The 21,996-nt window shown below is 41.7% G+C and overlaps 1 protein-coding gene across 1 annotated transcript in view; it reads left to right on the top strand.

Moving 5' to 3' along the window:
- Positions 1-21,996, top strand: part of cacna1aa (calcium channel, voltage-dependent, P/Q type, alpha 1A subunit, a) — a 100,258-nt gene that overhangs the window by 25,520 nt on the left and 52,742 nt on the right. The window contains 15 exon segments of the mRNA XM_050070112.1: positions 8,260-8,351; positions 9,158-9,310; positions 9,823-10,010; positions 13,011-13,114; positions 13,334-13,449; positions 13,938-13,982; positions 14,102-14,185; positions 14,675-14,881; positions 15,599-15,711; positions 15,947-16,059; positions 16,159-16,290; positions 16,488-16,560; positions 16,867-16,984; positions 17,516-17,583; positions 17,755-17,861. Of these exon segments, the coding sequence (XP_049926069.1) occupies positions 8,260-8,351; positions 9,158-9,310; positions 9,823-10,010; positions 13,011-13,114; positions 13,334-13,449; positions 13,938-13,982; positions 14,102-14,185; positions 14,675-14,881; positions 15,599-15,711; positions 15,947-16,059; positions 16,159-16,290; positions 16,488-16,560; positions 16,867-16,984; positions 17,516-17,583; positions 17,755-17,861 (1,713 nt within the window).

Genomic DNA, 21,996 nt, shown 5'->3' with positions numbered 1-21,996 from the left:
AGCGAGCGTGACACAGCAGTAAAAAAATTAGTTCGTTTATAGGCAGAAGCAGCGCTGGTGTTTTAGTGCAGATGTTGATCCAACATGCAAGCAGTGCATTTTCTCACATTTAATGTCCAGATGAGAGTAATGCCACTGTCTGTAATGACAACCCAACTCTGAAATTGTGGAAATCATGTGTTGTTAACTGAAAATCCCACATTCCTCTAGACAAGAGATGCTAGGTTTAAATCTTGTTATCTATATAGGTCTGTTGGAAGGTTCTTCTGATGTGAGGTGTCAGCTGACCACAGGGTGATCACTGCTCCACCTGTGCTGACTGCTAATAGGCCTGCAACCATATTAAAATTGATAGTTTTATCAATAGAAGATGGACACATGCACCGTAAATGGTTTGTCTGAGGCAAATCATTTCGTGGATGTATAGTCCAAGAGGTTACAAACCACTCCTGGATCCTATGAAAAGCTGGTGGAAATGACACACGCCATGTCTGACTTGGTGAAAACATATTAGTGGAAATTGCATGTTCTCCCCGTGTCAGCGTGGGTTTTCTACAGATACTCTGGCTTTCTCCCGCAGTCCAAAGACATGCAGGTTAATTGGTGACTCGTAGGTGTGAACGTTAGCATTAATGGTTGTCAGTCTCTATGTGTTAGCCCTGTGATTGTCTGGCGACCTGTCCAGGGTGTACCCTGCCTCTCACCCAGTGTCAGCTGGGATAGGCTCCAGCCCCCCCGTGACTCCCCACAGGATAAGCTGTTACGAAAAATGAATCAGCATTACATGATGTTGACTGACGTTTTTTATCTAAATATGTGGGTTCGTTTTCTTTGTTATTGGTCTCCAAACAGATCAGGATTCTCTCCAGCTGCTGCATCTCAAGCCCCTGCTGGATCCCACATAGCTAACGCTGTCCGCTGTAAGGAACACGTGTTTGGTTATCAGTAACTAACCAAATCTTAAGCTGTTAATGATATTTAGTAATATTCAGGAGGGTCAACATTAGATAATGTTTCCTATAATTGTCAACTTGTTTGTCAGTGAACTAAGTTAGCATTTGCACTTTGTTTAGCTTATGTTAGCAAGCAATATCTCTGGTGAGTCACCCACATTAATTTGGACTGTAAACATGAGTAAGAAATAATTCTTGTGAAGGTGTGAAGGAAACAGACAGTGAGCTGCGGTGTTGGCGAGTGATAGCTAATGTTACAGCCTCTCTAGCCTAATCGTTGTCATGACTTATATGTGTGCCAGCTAATGAATGTTAGATGACTAAGGTTAGTATGATTGAAAATCACTGAGGCAAGCTGCCAGGCATTATAACATGCGGTCAACTCGTAGTTTGGCTTATATTTACCAAACTGACAGGCCATATCATTAAGTCCAGCCAGAATAGTAATCAGTGCCATTAACAACGGATCTGGCTATATTGCAGTTTGGTCAGTGGTAACAGGTCGGACCTGCCCTGTTTGTTTATGTTTCATGATGTCATGTTGGCAATTTTGGTCCAAACAGGAGCTTGAGGCAGATCTGTAGTCTGTTTGGAGACCAATAACAAGAAAAGGAAAGGTGCACATTTAGACAAAATGTTAGTTAACATCATGTAATGTGTTTTAATTTTGACGGAGAATTTTTATTTGAAGGTAAAACTACAAAGATATGATGGGTTATAGTGTGATTTGCCGTGTCGAATTCGAACACTGTCACTGACGTCATGACCTTTCCTTCTTTCATACTTTCCTTGCCCTATATAGGGAAATGCAAATTAGGGAGTAGTGATTCATTCTGGACACAGCCTGAGAAGGGTGAAGCAAGATGTGAAAAAAACGAGTTAAACCAAAGAAAAAATAAAAAGTATATGCATTTTGCAGTGTAAACAACAGCCATACATCACACCCGGTGGTCTTTATCTCTGTGTTAACCAGCTGCGTTGTTACCATTTTGCAGTAAAGCAGAAAGCTACAGCATGATGTGCCATAGAGAATATGCTGCAGCACTTACAGCACACATACTGTACATTCTCATAATACATTATGTACGCCGACTGAAGTCAATCCATTTTACACTCTCTCTCTCGAGCACGCGCGCGCACACACACACACACACACACGCACGCACACACACATTCTTTGTTGTGCTCTCTATGAATTGAGGTTGTGTTTTTAGCAGTGCAGCTCTTTGAAGATGAAAGGCTACTTGGCCTTTCTATCCACCCCTGGACGAAACCTTTGATAACACACTGACCAATGCACGCACGCGAATACACACACACACATACACATTTCCACTTCAAACATTCCTCTCCATTTCCTCCTCAGTCCTAGTGCACTCGCTTGCACGACACATAGGAAGACAAACACACAAACGGCACTTAACATGTGTGAATAGATTAGCTATTTACTTCACAACCTTGGTGGACGTAAGCGGATTTGTGTGCACCCTTAATTCCGTGCCCAAGTGTGTGTGTGTGTGTCTGTTTGTGGGTGCATGTGTGTGTGTTGACCTATCTCTTGTCGTAAATTGCCTGAGTGATTTGGCGCTGGGAATAAGCTAGTTGTTTTTTATGCCCAGTATTGATTATTAGTCCAATTACCCTTAGTTTACAGCCAGTCTTGCCTTGCATCCTCCCCTCAGTTCCTCCTTCTTGTATCCTTGTTGAGGTTCTTTTGATTAGATACAACTGGCACGGGGGAAGTGAGGGGGAAAAAAGGGGGGAAAGGAAGGAAGCATGGAGAGTCCTTTCAGTGACCTTGTAATCAGCTGAAATTGAAATTTGCTACATCTATGCTCGTAGTGGAAGAATGACAGTAAGAATAATGACTGATCTGCAGGTTAAACATGGTCTCCCTCACCCTCCTTTATCACTTTCGAAGGATTGTGAAATCATGCTCTCCTGACGTGTCCCAGTTTAAAATGTGTTTTGAGGATATTGTAAAGATTTATTGCAGCTCGCAGCAGCTTTCACTTTTAGATAACTGAATACTGTATAGGACCATGTAGAGGTAATACGTAATCCGAAGCTATGTGAGTGACATTTTCTTCACCTTTCATCTTCTTCGATGTTACATGATGTTAATTAGAAGGAATAATATAATATTGATAATCTTAGTAGCGCCTTTGCTTTCATATGTAGGGTATAACATTGATATAGGAGAGCTATATAAGTATGCAGACACATTAAGTATGACATAGTTGAATCATGGTAATATAGAAAAGCAAGGAGACAAGGAAAGTGGAGAGTTTGGGGAAGAGATGAAGCGATTTGGTCAGTGATGTGGACAGAGATAATTAGCCGAATTTAGCTGAAGTCAGCAGGAATGCAGGCGGAGAGAGCAGGCAAAAAAGATGGTGTTTGTATAATGTGTTGGTGTCCCATGAGAGCGGGTCGATGGGGAGATTGTGTAATAGCAATATTGCTTAATGTGTTTCTCCTTAATCAGCTGTGTTCCTCTGCATTCACTGCAGGTGCGTTTACCTGTGTGTGTGTGCATTCAGTTCAAGTGTGAAGATGTACTGTCGGCAGCATCTCTGTCCCTGACAAGGAAGAAATTGTTTTCCATTGGTTATTCCAAATGACCTACTTTCTAGTGTGCATATGTGAATAAAATTATCACTCACTCAATATGTTTGATCTCCAACCAGCGCCCGTTTGTTGTGCAGATGTGTGTGTGTGTGTCTGTGTGCGCTCCTGTCATCTGTGTGTCTTTTTCTTGTATCTGCGTGTATGTGTGTGTTTGTCTGTGTGAGTTGTGATACATTTACATTATAGAGAGAAGAGAGGAGGAAAAAAAACAATCAATCAGGCTCCTCCCTTGGCCCTGTTACCAAGGTGATACAGAGATTCTATCAATGAGCCAAGGTCCCTGTTGCCATGGAAACACTTATGAATGAGAAAGGGCCCAGTAACCGTGGAGACGGTGTGAATGAGGAACTGCCTCATCGGCTTGACACTGTTTTCTGACGGCGGATGCTGTTTTAGAAACTGAATTCTTCATTATTACCATCATCATCATCATCATCATCATCGTCAACGTTATCATCATCGTCATTATCAGTGATTTTACTATAATCACAGTCACGTCACAGAAATAGCTTATGTAACATAGTATGTAATACTTAAATAGCCTCTGCATTGCACCCCCAGTGATGCAGAGACACACAACACAGACATATGAAACATACATGTATGTGTATGTGTGTGATTATGTCACACATATCAGTGAGATACTGGCTCTGTATTCCCAGGAGGATATGCAGGTAATTCCTTTCAGAAAACTCCAGATGTCAGCAGCATTAAAGTGTTCCTCCACACAGGCATTCACACCCGTACACCCTCAGTTTATAGCATGGATATTAGCTTAACATGGAACACACAAGGCCAGCTAGCCATCATGTCATTTATAGTTCTCCACTGATCCCCAGCCTGAATTATGTTACTCGTTCATCATTTTATCATTATCTTTTATTTAGACTGGTTCTTTCTGTTGATTACATTTATTTTCCTGTGTGCAATGCATAGCATATATTACCTTCCTTTCCTATATCACGTGCCTCTTGCTTTTTTGCCATCATTCGTAGAAAGCTGCAGGAATTATTTATATTTTTTTGTAGGCCAGCATGGAAGTTAGCACAACCAGCCGATGAGCTGTTCCCACTGGATTTTTGTTGTAGAAAATAAGCTCTGTGACAAACAAAAATTTATGATACTTACACATTTTGTTCAATAGGTAATCTTCCCAAATTGACACCACTTTTATGATTTTTTAAGCTTAAATGCAATCGCCAGAAATAAAAATCTAATGTTATACTATAAAGGAGCTACACCACAATTGCATGACTTTAACCTCTTGCACTCCACCCCCATTTTGCAGGGAAAACGCCTAAAATGACATACCCAAATTAAAATGACTGTAGCCTCTGAACCGCTCTGACTACATGCATGCATGAGGTCTTGCCAGAAAGCAAACACTCTGAAGTTTCTTGTGAAAACACTCTAGGTGATACAGAGACAGAGAAATGGGCCTCTGAAGTCAGTAAAAGTTGAAGATTTTGCCTAAAATAAAATAAAAAATGATTTTCAGGATGAATAACTGTCTGTGGCTTCATCTGAGCAGGTAAATGACACTGTGGGGCTGTAGGCACACTATGAATGAACATTTGTTTCAAGTTTGAAGAAGATTGCTCAAAGTATGACCATTCTGCAGTGTTTTTTCCATAAAAAGATCCAGACGGAGCTCCAAATGACAGAGCGCTCACTCCGCTTCAAAACAGTACTATCAGTGATCAAACAACACTCAGCCAGCTTCAAACATCGTACCTTATTGAAATCAGGGGTGATTATGATAGCTGATGTTGTTTATGACAGAAACACCATAAAATATCACCAAATAAAGCCATATGAAACGTGAAAGTTGTGATCCTACTTTCTAGGCGGTATATCTCAGCCAAAAATAGTGGTAGGAGTGAGACTTTTACCTTTTATAAACCAGCTACGTGTCCACTGACGGCTCGGCATGAGATCGCGAGTAATCCTTTAACTTTTCCCCTCAAAAAATGGCATGACATGACTTGTCACCACTCATCGCGATTTTGGACTTCGTGTATTTAGGCTGCTCTGGTGCGAAATCCATAAGGAATAAAAGAAAAACGATGCCTGATTCAGGAAGCCGAGAGCTTCCTGAATCCGGTGATACCAAACATCACATGGTTTGATGACGTAGTGCGCCTGTGAGATACCATTTAACAGAGGAGGGAGGGAGCGCGGAGTTGTCGCCACCACAAAGAGGCTGTAAAGGTGGTGTTCGGTGCGATGACGTTTAATGTCCCTGACAACGTCAGTAGTTTAATTCATCCTCTTGTTAGCAACTGCCTATTTTAAGACATGTAAAAGCTTCAATCGTCAAGAGTGGGGTAGGCTATACACTGACGCATTTTATGTTGTAGAACAAAACATGAAAATCTCTTAAACTAGGGTAACCACAGACCTTATTTCAGACATCTAACCAAAAACCCATTCAAAAACCCACTGACTTCAAGACCAGAAAACTGGAGGTGCAAAAAAATGCTAACTTATTTGCAGGTTTTAGGACTCATGTCTGCAGTAGACTGTTGCATCAGTGCAGTAATCTGTGCTGCCAAGTATTTTTAATGTATCTCTGAGCAAAACACTAAATCTCTGTGTGCTGTAGGTGATGTTGTGTAGCTGAGCCTGCTCTCTGACCTCCCTTTGAAGCAGAGTGCTCAACAATATCATATTGATATTAAGAGTAGCACTATATAGTCACTGGAAATACAACAATGTGTCAAATTAATCACCATTGTCAAGTATTGTCATCCAGGTTCCAGAATAAATAACATAAAGTTACCAACCCTAAAAACCTCAAAATGGAAGTGCAGTCAAAGTATTGTGGAAATCAATGTGGAAATTACATAATTGTTAAGAAGGGGAAGTTGTTTGGGAAAATATACATATATATATTTTCAGGAGAATTGATGCTTCCACCCAAATCTGCAATCAAAGGGATGTGTGTCAGAGATTGTAATTCAAGTTACTGCAGTAGATACCAAAAACAGATACACAAATACTTGAGACTGTCAACATAATGTCCGTTGAGGAAATCAAAAATCTATCAAGGAGCATACAGTATAATATGGTTATGATACCTATATATTTCGTATCAACCTAACATAAACACATTTTTAGCTAAAAAACCCTGATTAAAAATTGCGGACATTTTACAAGTAAAAAAAATAAAAGATCAGTGCCCTGAGGTAGACCAACACTGTAATGGAGACTTGTCGGTGAAGATTCTCAGTCATCCAGGTCATGTTACTCGTAAGTGCTATATCGTAGGCACCTGGTCTTGCTTGCGTTTCTTGAAGACATTTCACCTCTCATCCAAGAAGCTTCTTCAGTTCTTCAGAACGATATAGCACTTACAAGATTGTAATGGCAAAACTGTTTCTAGTTCACCTCAAATGTATCTTTGGCATTTCAGAACTTCAATATCTTATGCTGCTATATATGCTGCTACCGATACAGTATGTTAGCGGCTGACATACAGTTTAGCTCTGATTTTAGTGTCACTTTCAGTAAGACATCTGAAGATCATCTAAGAATACAGCGTGCAGTGAGTTGCTAAAGGGCACAGCTGGCATAATGTTGTAGCCACGCACACAGCTGAAGTACAGTGTTGCCTCGTGACCAAACCAGGAACCTCTCAGTTACAAGTCAGCCTCTGATGAGGCATTTGATATCACACAATGTCATTACAAGGACCCTAGCCCTCACTAGCGATGGAGCACATACCACTGGGGGGGCTTCCTGGTAATTCAATACAGCATTCAGCCATAGATCCTGGGTCGGTGTTACTTTTCCCTCCTCGCCATTTTTTTTTTTAGGTTTCCAAGCAAAGCAGGCTGACTTCAAACCTGTGATTAAGGCTCTGCTGTGTCACTGAGCCTCTTAGTGGAACAGAGGAAAGTGGAAATGTGTCAGAGAGACCGAAAAGAGAGGGAGAGAGAGAGGGAGCGAGAAGTGGGAAGGAGGATGATTCACAGTGTGCGTCAGACGAGGGGACTGACTGGAAGTCTGGCGGCACAAGGGAACATCTTAACCATCTGAAGCACACACATATACACACACACACACACAGACACACACACACAGACACACACGCACGGTGTTTACAAGTCTTTATTCAGATGATGAGCGGTGATACAGGTGCTGTAACACACACCACAGCACGTTTACTCCGCAGTCTGGCGACGGCTTGAGGAGAAACATTTTAAACGTACTGAGAATAAAAATAGGTAGAAATAAGCAAGTCAGCATCTCTGATTTTCACCATCTGCCAGCGCTCCCTCCCTCTGCTGCTCTCGCTCTGTCTCTCCACGCCGCCCTGACTTTCTCTCTCTTCTACCCTCCCTCTTTGTCCTCCCGTCTTCCCTCTCCTCTCCATCACTCCATCTCTCCTTTTTCACTTTATAGTCCCGCTGTCATCCCGTTACAAAACACTGTCCTTTCAGCCCATCCCTTTCTCGTCCTGATACACTTCTCTGTCCTACTTCACTTGTCAGCTCTATTGATCAGCTCGGCTCTTACAGGATTTACATACAGCGCTCACCCCAGTTTCTTGTAATGACTCGGCATGGGGGCTGTGGCTAAATGTGTGTATGAGTGAGGCTGACTGACAGTGACAAGCTTGACGTGCTTAAACATTGATTGTCTGTGCACACTTTTGTCTCTGTCCCTTTAGGATCCTGTCCACTGTGGGTTCAGATTTCGACTTGCGGACCCTCAGGGCGGTGCGAGTATTGAGGCCCCTCAAACTGGTGTCCGGTATTCCCAGTAAGTCAAAACTCCCCATTTGAACTAACTATGACATTGAAAAATAAAGACTTTTTACAGATTAGCTGCTATTCGTGGCCCAAAAAAATTACATCTCTTTAAGCACAGGACAGTTACAGATTTTATTTGAGGATCGAAATAGCACGGAGACGCATTTTGTGTCAAGGTTTTATGCAGCTTCTGTGTTGTTCTGCATAATGCACCCAAAGTGTTCCAACAAAAGTGGTTCTTCTGTGCACTCTCCGCTCTTTTAGAAAAAAAAAAAAAAAAAAAAAATGTTATAGCGGCAGTAGTGTTCCAGCACCACTGCAGTGTTATTAATAGCATGGACTCCACTACAGGGCTGAACAGGCAAACCAAGGCTTACTCATCATAAAAGTCATAAGCTCCCTATGAAAGCCAAATTAGAGTTCCATTACAGGGTGTGATATACATTTGAAAAGTGTGATTGGGTTTTCACAAAACAACAGTTTGCATGAAATATGACTTGCAACAAAATGTTGCCTCTGAGACCTTTTGTTTGTTACAAAAACACATGAGAAAAACCTCTGGTATTTAATGTGCAGCATATACTGTAGTGTACTGTGTGCCAGGTATTAGACTGCCTCCTCCAGTGACTGCAGCAAAGTATGTGATATAGCCATAAGCTGATGGTCTTATCATACCTATGGTTATCTTCATGGCAACACTTGCATTAAACAGGACCAGCTGGTAGTGGAGGACATGAACGGGTTTTAACTGCTCAGTAATAAGAGAGAGGAGGCAGCATAATAATAATAATGATCTGTATACGCTGTGTCGTCCAGGCTTACAGGTGGTGCTCAAATCCATCATGAAGGCCATGATTCCTCTGCTGCAAATTGGCCTGCTCCTTTTCTTCGCCATCCTCATGTTCGCCATCATCGGCCTAGAGTTCTACATGGGCAAATTCCACACAACCTGCTTTGACAATCACACAGGTAAAGGAGTGTGTGTACGGTCTGTGTTTACCAATAATAGTGCAGTCAGGATTGATTTGCTCACTGGTTGCCCCAATGAAGACTTGTTCCGGTTGAGGTAGACTTTAAATAGTCGCACTGCTAAAATTAGAAAAGCTATTTGGTTCAACTAAATAACTTCTGTGGCGTTAAATTGTGTGGAGTACTTCCATTCTATTCTATTTGACCCTTTCCCCTGTTTGGAGTGGGGATCATAAATAATGTTACACCTACCAAGAATTCAAAAAGTTGAAATTGTGTAAGATGAATCTTAAATGTCTTTATAATCAAGTAGGTTAGCATTATTTTCTGTGTCATAGCTCTCCTTCTTTTTGTGGTCAGTTCCTTCACATATTTATTTCCACAACATAAAGAGGGGCAAAATCAGATTTTGAGCCAAAAGATAGCACTTATTATTTTTATAGAACAGACAGCATATTTTCATATGCGTGCCTTTTGTTCGGAAACACCTCCTTACTTTCATCCATGCTCAGGTGAGATCCGAGAAGAGTTTCCATGTGGGACCGAGCCTCCGTCGCGGCTGTGTCCAGAGGGCACCATGTGTAGACAGTACTGGCTGGGACCAAACTACGGCATCACCCAGTTTGACAACATCCTGTTTGCTATCCTCACCGTCTTCCAGTGTATCACCATGGAGGGCTGGACTGACCTGCTCTACTATGTAAGTACTGCTAAGCAGTGTTTGGGACACATGCTCACACTCAAAGCCTAGTTACACCTGGTATTAGCGTGCTTTTTGGTGATCTAAACAGAAGTGGACAGCCAAGACACACTGCCGTTCACAACTGTGTCTATCATGTGTTGCCAGCTGACCACTTGTGTTCAGATTTCGTTACTGCCTACCTCACTTTGCGCTAGAGGGTCAAAGGGCCCCATGCACAGGTATTACTTCCGCACTCCTGCTAGCTAACTGTCGGTACAGCCAGAGAAATTGCTGTCTGCAGAATTCAACATATCTCCTTCCATAGAGCAAAATGATGGACAATCATGCAACACTTCATCCAAATAGTCGTATTTGTGCAAGTTATAGAGCATTAGCACGCTGTCATTAAAACAGCCACCATGTCCTACACTGATGACTTAGTCCTTGTTGGGGATGCATCAAGAAGGATTAGCATTCACACTACAAAAGATATGTAGTCAAATGTGTCCCAGACCACCTTGGCACGTGTTTGAGTGATCGGATCCCAATGTGTCTCTGTGGTAGTTGATGCTTGTATTAAGTGCTGTCCACTTGTGATTGGATTACCCAAGATGCATGCTAATACCAGGTATACCCTATGCTACTTCCCTCTTTTTCAATTCAATTAAACTATAAACAGGACTTCAGTGACCACCCTATTATCCCCCTCATCCTGCTCAGGAAATAGAAAGCTCTGCATGTAGTAAAGGAGGAATGAAAGGCATTTAAGAGACCCGTTACTGTCGAGGGGTCTTAAGGGAATGGGCTACTGGGTAACCAGTCAGTCAGCTGAGAGTTGCAGGTCTCTGTGCCAGTAGATTTAGGCGAGAAAAGAGAGGATCATTCAAGTGAGGAGACTGATAACCCAGAGTGCAAAACCCATCAGTCCCTGTCATGGATGGGCTGCACCAGCAGACAAACACCCTAGTCAATTAATTAGATTCAGAGTGGAAATTATACAGTATCAGTTTGTTTGCTGTGCAGAGCCATTTTTAGAGACAGTGCCTGGTTTGGCATTTGTATATTTGTTATTGACGTATTTGGTGGACATTTTGTGAGGATGAAACTGTCACTGAATATCTGAAAAGAAGCAAAAATTAAAAACCTAATCAAATGCAGCTGAGCTTTGGAATTACGGTTGGCTTTACGTCACTCGTCTCAGTTGTTTGTTTGTTTGTTTTTTCACTGTAAAATCTAAGATGATTTTCTCTGGTAAAATGCAAAATTTCAAGTGTTCAAACATGCAATTATATTCACCTGTGCACACTGTGAGTCTGCCCATAAAATAGGTACCAGGTCTTTAACAGCGTCATCACTCATACCCAGGACTGAATAGTTCCCTGCTGTCAGTGGCAACGGTTGCTAGGAAACCAGAGGTAGATGAGGGTCTTCGAGTGTAACTGTAGTCGTCTCTTTCCCCTTCTCCTCTCCCTCTCCGTCGTATCCTCCCCATTGCTCTTTTTCCTTCCTTATTCCTTCTTTATTTTCTCCGTCTTATCTCTCTCTCTCTCTCTCTCCTCCCCTCCTTCCTCTCTTTCCCTCTCACTCTGTGGCTCTCTCCCTGTGTCCCTCCTTCCCGGTGCTGCTCTATATTTAAAAGGGCCTGTTCAGCCCAAGTTATTCTTGCAGCTGCTGGGGAGGGGAGCGATAAAAGTTTAATGGTAGAAAAAAGGGTCTGCGGTACATTGGGTACACAGCAGCAATACCAACTTACATGCAGGAAGAAGGAAAGATGGAGGAAGGAGGAGACGGGGGGGAGGTGAGACAGGGAGGCTATGAGAAAGAGAGCGCGGGGGGGATGGAGAAGAGGGGAGTCTGGAGGTGGGAGAGGGTGAAATGAAGAATCAGTGAAGAGGCTGATCAGTCAGAGTGGGGAGGAATGGATAGATTGCACAAAAAAAAGAAGGTAGGAATGAAGGAAAGAAGAAAACATCAAAATGAGTGAAATAAGGAGGGGGAAAGCAGAAGAAATGGGTCCCAAAGAAGCATGCAAAAAGAGAGAGAAAACAATAAGGAGCAAATAGAGAAAACGGAAGGGGAGTCTGGACAATCTGATGGTAGAGACAGAGAGAGAGAGGGAGAGACCAAAGCATTTGTTATACATTATTTACTCTGCACTGAGCAGCTAAATAGAGTGGCAGATATGCATTTACTTATTGAGATGACTTAAAGCAAAACCATGTCAGCCCTGCTGTTGTTTATATTTCTAACAGCGGTGGACAGCCCTTTTGAGTGCACTGGCCTCCATTTTTTTTAATGGCTGCATTGTCTGGACAGTTAATGATGACTTTAAGGCAGCAGTGAAACTGGCTCATATATTATACTAAGTTTCTGACAACATTTTGGAAAGGACCCATACACAGATACACCTTTTTGTCAAAGAATCAGATCATTTTTGTTCAACCAAAATTGTCATTGCCAAACCCACCAGAAACAACATTCATGGTCCACTGAGGTGACTACGACCAGAATGTTGAGGCGACCAAGAGGATGATAGAGGAAGAAGCAGTCATCTTCAGACGGAGAGTGCACCCCATGAAAAGGGAGATGGAGAAGAGGGAGCTGAGCCCTAGCTGCAGAGCAGAAGAAATAAAAAACCTTAGCAAGTATATTATAAAGAAAAGCAGGCGCTGCCAGTGCCACATCAACTGTTCCTGTTACGCTTTGTTTAAAATGAGGGAAAGATCTGAAGATGCATTGTTAAAGACCAGAGTTAGCGCCCTGCAGATATTTAGTGTCATGGACAAATATCTTTTCTTGTGAAACGTGACTGGAAACACTGGTGTTTTTACAGGTTTTTAAACTGTTGGGAAAATTTCCTCACCATGGCATCCCCAGTTCTGGAGTCGCAAGAATGTCTTTTACCTTAGTCGATCAAATCATTGGTCATCATGAGTTGTGGCAAATTTCCCAGAGCAAAACATCAGTTACTCTGTCTGATGTCTTTGTGTGTGTGTGTATGTGTGTGTGTGTTTCCAGAGCAACGATGCCTCAGGGAGTGCATGGAACTGGATGTACTTCATTCCCCTCATCATCATTGGCTCCTTCTTCATGCTCAACCTGGTGCTGGGTGTGTTGTCAGGGTAAGTGTGTGTGATTCTGTTTCTATTTGTGAGAAGCTGCCTCTGACAAAGATAGTGTAAAAGGCTGTTTATTCATAATTTACATCCCATATACTGTACATTAACAGTTTAAATTGATGTTTGAATTTTATCACATGTATGTCACAATGAAAATGCAAAGCACCTGCATTAGAAGTGTCTACGTGTGGCGTGTGTGTGCATATGTGTGTGTGTCTGCAGGGAGTTTGCCAAAGAGAGAGAGCGTGTGGAAAACAGGAGTGAGTTCTTGAAGCTCAGAAGACAACAGCAGATTGAGCGGGAACTTAATGGTTATCTGGAATGGATCTGCAAAGCTGGTATGTTTTCAAAAATCAGTCACAATCAAACAATCATGAAGCTTCAATTAACAGGCAAGTTTCTGGGGAGGTATAGTTAAATATATTTAAACCTTGTGGCACACATTAAAGACACTTGTTTGATGCCCAGGTAGAGAAGACCCACTGTTTGTCCCAAGTTCTCTTTATCTGGCTTGTCTTTTTACTCTGACCCATCTGCTCAGGGCAGGAAAGATGTAGAGAAGATAAGAGGGTTTGTTGGAAGGAGTGGATGAAGGGGCAGATAGAAAGCACAGACCTTTGATCTTCCTGAAAAGACTATCTACATAAAAACAAGGAAGCTTAAAAAAAACAGTGGCAAGCACAGGTGCAGGCCAGAGACCATTTCCAGTTTTAATTAAAATGAGAAATGGCAGTTGATGATGAGAGAAGACCGACAGATATTGTGGAAGTCAAAAAAATACATTTGATGTGGCGATACTGTACTAACATGTTTGTTTGTTTTGTAGAAGAGGTCATCTTGGCGGATGATGAGAATGAAAATGATTATGATGGTATGAATTCACTGTGTTTGTGCATACATAACTGTAATTAAGAAAATGATGGGAATGAATGTAACATATCTGTACTGTTGTATTATAGATTAAACGTGCATGCTTTTTTTCTATTACAGGCTCCCGTAGAAGAGCCACAAAGAACCATAAGAGCAAAGCTGAGCTGCTAAACCCAGAGGAAGGAGAGGGAGATCTGGCAGTCGGTAAGATACAAGCTCTCTGTCTCACCCTCGCTCACACACACACACACACACACGCACACACACACACACACACACACACACACACACACACACTCAAAGGCAAACCACAGGTACATACAGATGCTATCTTATCTTGCATATCAGCATTACCTGACCCTCCTCTCCTTCCCTCTCCTCTCCTCTCCTCTGCTGCTCTGCACTTCTCTCCTCGTGTTACTTTTTTCCCCTTTCCTTAAACCCCCTCATCTTACGACCTTTCTTTCTCTCACCTGCCCTTGTTACCTCCTTCCTACTTCTCTCCTCCAGCCCCTCTTTCTCGAGCTGTTGAAGCTATTATTCCTTAATGATATTCACTCGTGTTTATTCCCCATACTTTTCCATATACCACAAGGACATTGGGATCTATATGTTTTTCAAGATGCTAAATAAACCACTGTTCACTTTACTGTTAAGCTAACATTATAATATTCACCTTGCTTGTCCTTTCAGGCTCACCGTTTGCCCGTGCCAGCTTGAAGAGCTCCAAGCTTGAAGGTTCAAATTTCAAGCGGCGGGAGCGACGACTCCGCTTCTTCATCCGACACGTCGTGAAGTCCCAGGCCTTCTACTGGACCGTACTGTGTCTGGTGGGCCTCAACACGTTGTGTGTGGCTGTAGTGCACTATGACCAGCCAGACCCACTGTCAGATTTTCTATGTGAGTAGGAGGGAGGGAGGGTACATGCGTACTTTGTGCAAGCATGCACAGATTATCTCCACAAATGCACAAATACACTCATCACAGATTAGTGGAAGGGAGTGGGTGAGCAAATTCTTAAGTAAATGTGACTAAATCCATGAAAGAGCTGACCCAACCAGTTAACACAAGCACATCCGAACACACAATGTCTCCCCCTTGCACAGATTCTTGCTGTTTCTCTCTCTTCTTTTAAATATATATATGCTATATATCCACACACACACACACACACACACACACACACACACACACAACATGCACAAATAAAAATAATTAAATTAAATTAATTGAAATGGCACACAAAATATAGATAAACCAATTATAAAGACATCAAAATATGGACACAAGAAGATGCATTGAAATAAAAACATTTAAAAAATGTATGTAAGAATCATACCCATGGTTTATACATCACCTAAATGACGTATAACCTAGGCTACAAAAAGACAAAAAGTATATTTCCTCATTTAGAACACAAAAAAATGAAGAGTTTGAATGTATTTTGAAAGAAAATTACAGGTTTTGTGACAAATACAAATTACAAAATGCCTTTTTGTATTTTAAATGCATACATTAACCACAAAACACTGCCTTTCCTCCTCCTCCTCCTCCTCCTCCTCCTCCTCCTCCTCCTCCTCCTCCCTCTCCTATTTTTGTCTTCCTCTCCTCATGTAGATTTTGCTGAATTTATCTTCCTGGGGATATTCTTGACAGAGATGATGGTAAAGATGTATGGCCTGGGCAGGCAGGCCTACCTCAACTCCTCCTTCAACTGCTTCGACTGCATTGTGAGTCCCACAGCACTTGGTTACCTCAAAGAAACACACACAAAGAAACACACACATAAGCACAGACTCATAAGCAGGTGCAAACACTTACTTCACACCTATCTGCACATGTGAAAACATAACCTTGTACAGAAGACCTTACAAACAAAAATACAGTGATGATCTGCTGGTGTATGCACATTATTTGCTTATTGAATCGAATAATTATACCTGCATATGCTTGTATTTGCATTAGGTGATATGCGGCAGTATATTTGAAGTGCTGTGGTCCATCATCCAGCCGGGCACATCGTTTGGCATCAGTGTGCTCCGAGCTCTCAGGTTATTGAGGATTTTCAAAGTCACCAAGTGAGTCTAATTTATTATCGCTTTCATTGTATTTCTCATATTCAGAAAATGGACATAACATTGCACTCGGTTAAACACGCTCTCTGTCTGTTCTGCCAGGTACTGGGCATCTTTGCGTAACCTCGTCGTCTCTTTGCTCAACTCCATGAAGTCCATCATCAGCTTGCTCTTCCTGCTCTTCCTCTTCATAGTTGTCTTTGCTCTGCTGGGCATGCAGCTCTTCGGGGGACAGTCAGTGTTGTTTCCCTTCACCTTGGCTTCTCTTTAGCCTTCTTTTTTTTTTTTACAGTTTGCATTTGATATTCTACTAAGAAACTGTCGTTTTTTAATATAAAGGCATTTGTTCTCTTTGTGAGATGCTTCTGTGTTTTGCCCTCACACTTCTCTTCTCCATCTCTCTCATCCATTTGATTTTTTCCCCCTGCTAGGTTTAATTTTGAAAATGGCACTCCTCCGACCAACTTCGATACCTTCCCCGCAGCAATAATGACAGTGTTCCAGGTGAGCAGAGGAGACGATGCAAAAGAGGGGGGGGGGGGCAAAATCTAAGGAGGAGGCAGTGGATTACGACAAAACAGTTTAAGGGCTAAAGAGTCAATAGTTAACAGCATAATTGTGCTAAAGCATATCAGTGTGTTTAAGGTGTGTAAGTGTGTGAGGGTGATTGTGTGTTTTGACTATAGCCCATCATATTGTGTATATGTGTTTTTATATCAAAGAATAATTAATCATCAAATAGCTACATGTACTTGGAGTGAATATGGCTTCATCTGACTATTTTAATGTGTGTTTGTTTGTGTGTGTCAGATCCTGACCGGTGAGGATTGGAACATGGTGATGTATGACGGCATCAAGTCTCAGGGCGGAGTCAACAAGGGCATGGCCTTCTCTGTCTTCTTCATCGTGCTCACACTTTTTGGCAACTGTATCCCTTGGCAGTGAAAATGCAAAGAAGCACACAAAACACACATATATAAAGACACATGTGGTTATTCTTTTAATTGTAGTTCAATTTCTGACTTTAGATAAGAGGTCTCTACGCGTCCAAAATGAGAGCCCCGAGCCCTAGTGGACCTGGGACATTCATTCTGAGATTGAAATAGATCTGATCATTTTTTAAAAATGATCATACCCAACCTGTTTTAGCTCAAGATATTACAGACCAGACCCGATGCATGTCTGAGAGAGACTCCTGGATCTATTTTATGGCTGTAAACATTTATCATGTTGGATAAAACATACTGTTCTTACCCATCTTATTGTATATAATAATATATAATATATAACCCTGGTAAGGGATCTGTGACCAGGAAGTTAATAAACATGAGTGGTATGTTGGCTAAGATGTTGCTTTTTATGAGATTTAACAGATCATTTTCCGTTGTGTATGTGCATGCTTTATACATTTGTACAAACAAACTCCTACATGCTGGATTTCCTTTAACTCTGTGTTCAGACACACTGCTGAATGTGTTCTTGGCTATCGCTGTGGACAATTTAGCCAACGCACAGGAACTAACCAAGGTACACTACAGTCCAATTGAATCAAAACAGCAGTAGCATTTCTTCTCTGAATGCTAAAAATCTAGAGTTATGCTTCTCCACTCAACAGATTCTTTCAGTTTCCCCCATTTGCAGTGTCCCCACCTCATTCATCTCTTGCTTTTGATTTTCTTCCGAATCTCTTCTTTGCAGGATGAGCAGGAGGAAGAGGAGGCTGCCAGTCAGAAGATCGCCCTGCAGAAAGCCAAGGAGGTGGCCGAAGTCAGCCCACTGTCTGCTGCCAACCTCTCCATTGCAGCGTGAGTTTCTCTCTCTATTACTGTCGCACTCTCGTTTTTGTATCCATTTTAAAACATTTTTCACACCAGGCAGGAATTTCAGGGCGGAACATTCGCACATATCTTTAAAGAAACTCATTCAGCAGCTATGAGTCGAGCACTTATGCAAGATTCAGCAGCTTGGAGAAAGCGCAGGATGCTGCACTAAGGCAAAGACTTTTTGGAATGAGGCAAATTGTTTATAAACCTCTGTCATGTTGCAAAGTGCTTTCTACATCACAGTTTGTTGACAGTGAGCCTCACACACTTTGGCCCACATCAAAACATTATATTAGAATTCAGACCTAAAGCACACATCCACATGTTGCTTAAGTTTGGAAGTAGACTGACATTCTGACTGTCGGACATTCAGAAGTAAATCACCCCTTAAATTACCCTCATCCAAAGTCATTTTCTTTTTCTCTTTTAGTTAAAATGGAACAAACACTTCAGCAATACAATAACAACAACATTTCTTAAAATACTGCCTTTCATAGAATAAATGATCTTGCAGTTTTTTACATTCATAGGTAGACATGCACAGTTGAAGCCAGGGATGTGGGGATTAACGAGATTTGCTATATCCGTGGTTACAGAAGGTCATGGTTTCATAACTGTAAGGAATGTAGAAGCTACCATATCTATGGTGTCCTGATTCCTGCATTGTTGTCCTGCTAAAACAGTCACAAAACACGTGTTTGGGTGCCAGTTTGTGGGAGAGTCGTGCTGCTCACCTATAGCGTTGAGAAGAAGAGCTCTAAAAATATCAGAGGGATCCTTATATCCGCCAAAAAAGCACCTTAAATTGGCAGTGTGAGAGTGTTTTGGATACCTACAAAATTTTGTGTTTGAAGATGGATATCTAATTTGTAAAACATGCCGTCGAAAAGTGACTGCAAAGGGGTCCAGCACTTTGAATATGTTCCAGCATCTTCAAGATAATCATCCACTCCTGTAAACTCGCTGGTAGTCGTTCACAACATGTTACTGGATCTTGTGGGTGTATCGTATGACCAACTGAGGATGACTGTGGGAGGGGCTGTCGTTCTCTCTCTCTCTGTAGCCTATGTTCTGTATAGCATATTCCGTTTAACCACTATAAATGATTCTCAAGTAGTCTAAGTAGTGTTTAAAGGTCCAGTGTGAAGGATTTAGTGTATTATCACTTGAAACATCCACATGTTCACCGCCATGTTTCTACTCTACAGAAGCCCAGAACGGTTCTACCTGGGGGCATTCGTGTTTTCACGCCGGTTACCGTAGTAAGAAGCCCATCGCTGTCGAGCAGCATTTCTTATTAGTGTTTTTACTGGTTGAAACCATCACATCTGTTTGTTTTAGAGAGAGAGAGACCTCTGCGGATAATTTGGCTTGCGATAAAAATCTCCTCACTGTCTGGATCTTAAGTTAGCATAGAAAAAAAGGTGAGCACACATTGGTGAGCGAGCCCCCCATCTCCGACATCCCAAACAGCATCGGAGAAACACTAATATGTTACGTAAAAACTGCTTTATTCAGTGTTTTTTACCGATTATGAGCATCTGGTCTGTTTGTTTAAGAGATGAAGAGACCTCTGCAGACAGTTTTGCTCCTTGTAAAAACTTCTTGGGCAGTGAGCCCTGAAGGAATTTTAACCAGGAGAAGTTTCAGCTGGTTGCAATGTGCAGTCCTCACCACTATGTGCCACTAAATCCACCCAAATCTTACACACCTTTAAGTAAACATAACAATAAAAAAAAGCTCACTGTATTAATAATCATTAAAAACCGTGATATTTTGTCTGACAATAATCGTGATATCAGAATTTCATTGTATCTGACAACAGTAAATTTTGTGACAAACCAAGACATGCATGCACGCTTCTTTCTTCCTCTCTCTCAGCCTCTCCCTCTCCTTCTTCTTTTCATTCCTCTTTCTCTGTCACACTCTTTTGTGCATACTAAAACACACACACACAAGCCAGTGTTGGATTGATCCGGGCCAGCCCTCCTCTGGTCAGGAGAGTCAGAGTCTTTGATCTCTTTTCTCTGTATACACAGGGGTCTTTCCTTTCACTCCTGGTAAAGTTCACACACTCTCACTCACAGAGACACACACGTAACACTCTGTGGTCTGTCCCTAAAAAAGCACAACGGGGGAGCCCACGTCTGCTTCCAAATACCACACACACGACACATACACACAGCTCTGACCTTAGCCGCTTTGATACATCAGCCTCGGCTCACTCTAAATCACACACATATTATCACACACAGATGCAATGAATGCCCGAGAGTTAAACACACACATGCTCATAATGTGCTCATCATTTTGTGAATCACGCTGTTTCTGGTTAGTGTGTGTGGTGTGTGTACTGTGCCTCACTGTGCTGTGAGCATTTGTGTCTGTGTATCAGAACATTTTATTTTACCTGGGAGTCTTAATAAAGGGACAGTTCAACCCCAAAATACATACTTTTCCTTTTACCTGTAGTCTGTCTAGATTTTTGGTGTGGGTTGCTGAGTGCTGGAGGTATCGGCCGTAGAAATGTCTGCCTTCTCTCGAATATAATGGAACTAAATAGCACTCAACTTGTGGTGCCTAAAAAGAAATACATTTGAAAAACTCAACAGCAATGTCTGTTTCTAGAAATAATGACACAGTTACTCAAGATAATCCACAGACCGCATTATGAGCAGTTCCACATCAGAACTATTTTCTTTCTACTGACCTACACCCACCAACTGTATCACCACACAGAACAAAGCGTGCATCTACTCATGGACGACAGGCTCGTGCTTGTGACGAAATGCAAACATTAACGGCGTCCTCTTCGGCTGAGCTGTAACGTTAGCTTGCTCAGTGGTGCTAGGTGAGCTAGCAGTAGATGCACACTACGGTTAGCAGGTGCAAGAGACATTAATGTTGAGTTTTTCGAATGAGCATCACAAGTCGAGTGCCGTTTAGTTCCATTATATTAGAGAGAAGGCAGACATCTGTACGGCCGAAATCTCCAACACACCAAAACAATCTAGACTGATCGATACTACCACAGGTAAGAGGAAAAATGTGTATTTTTGATATTGGAGGGAACTGCTCTTTTAAGGTTAAGTATTTCTTTGTCAATACAATGCACTCGTATCTGTGTGTGTGTGTGTGTGAGTGTGTGAGAGAGATAGTGTGTGTTGGTTAAGTTGAAAAGGCTACATTTGTGTACTGAATCAGCATCCTGCATCTTGCTATGGTTGTTTGCTACCCAGAAAACGGGCCACCTGCACACACTGTATAGAAAATATGACAGGCGTTTCTTAATGTTGCTTGATTCTTTTGAACCTTAAAAGAATCAAAGAGGCTACAGTAGAGTCAGTAGTAGAGTCCTGGATTATATTTTAGTTAACTGTTTTTCTTGAAATAAACTTTGTATCACACCTCTAGCAATGTAGGGCTGCAGTGTGCGTTGCCTCCCACTGTATCAGTGTAAATCCAAATCCCTCATTTCTGTCGAATAAAAACGGAAAGACATTGAAATTCCAATGGAGAAAGTCCTTGTTTTTCCAAGAGGGGATTTTAAACTTTGGGACATCAGTGGAGCATGAAGAATCTCTTAAGAAGATATTCTATGGTAGATTCAGGAAGGAGGCTGCCATGAAAGCTACATAAAACCCATGGAAAACACTTGTAAGGCTACATAACTCTAACGAGTACTCTCGAAATGACAACACAGTGCACCCTTAAACAGCCAGACAATACAGAGTGCAGGAGTACAGTGACAATTTAGTGAATCAGTTTTAATCACTTTACTGTTGTGAGACCAAAAGGCTTGAATGACTTCATAGGGTTTATCATCATCAGTATGATGCATTAAGGGTATTTGTGCAGTATTTTTGCAATGTGCATACATATCACAGTTACAAATGCATGTTTGTTAGGTAAGTGAGGAAATACTTTCGTAATTTCAGTTTTGTAGTGTGTCGTCTTAAGATGGACATTAGGTATAAAAGAGGAGGAATTTGACTCATAGTGAAGCAAGAAAACGGTAAATGAGACTTAAAATACAACCACTGAGGAAAAGGAGGGGATGAAATGGAGAATCTGTAGAACAAAAGTGTAATTAACAGGAAAAAGAAAGCTAGAAACA

Source organism: Epinephelus moara, chromosome 18 (assembly GCF_006386435.1).
Source record: "Epinephelus moara isolate mb chromosome 18, YSFRI_EMoa_1.0, whole genome shotgun sequence".
Taxonomy (NCBI): Eukaryota; Metazoa; Chordata; class Actinopteri; order Perciformes; family Serranidae; genus Epinephelus; species Epinephelus moara.
The sequence above is the reverse complement of the archived record's forward strand: the minus strand, read 5'-3'. Positions and strand labels throughout refer to the sequence as shown.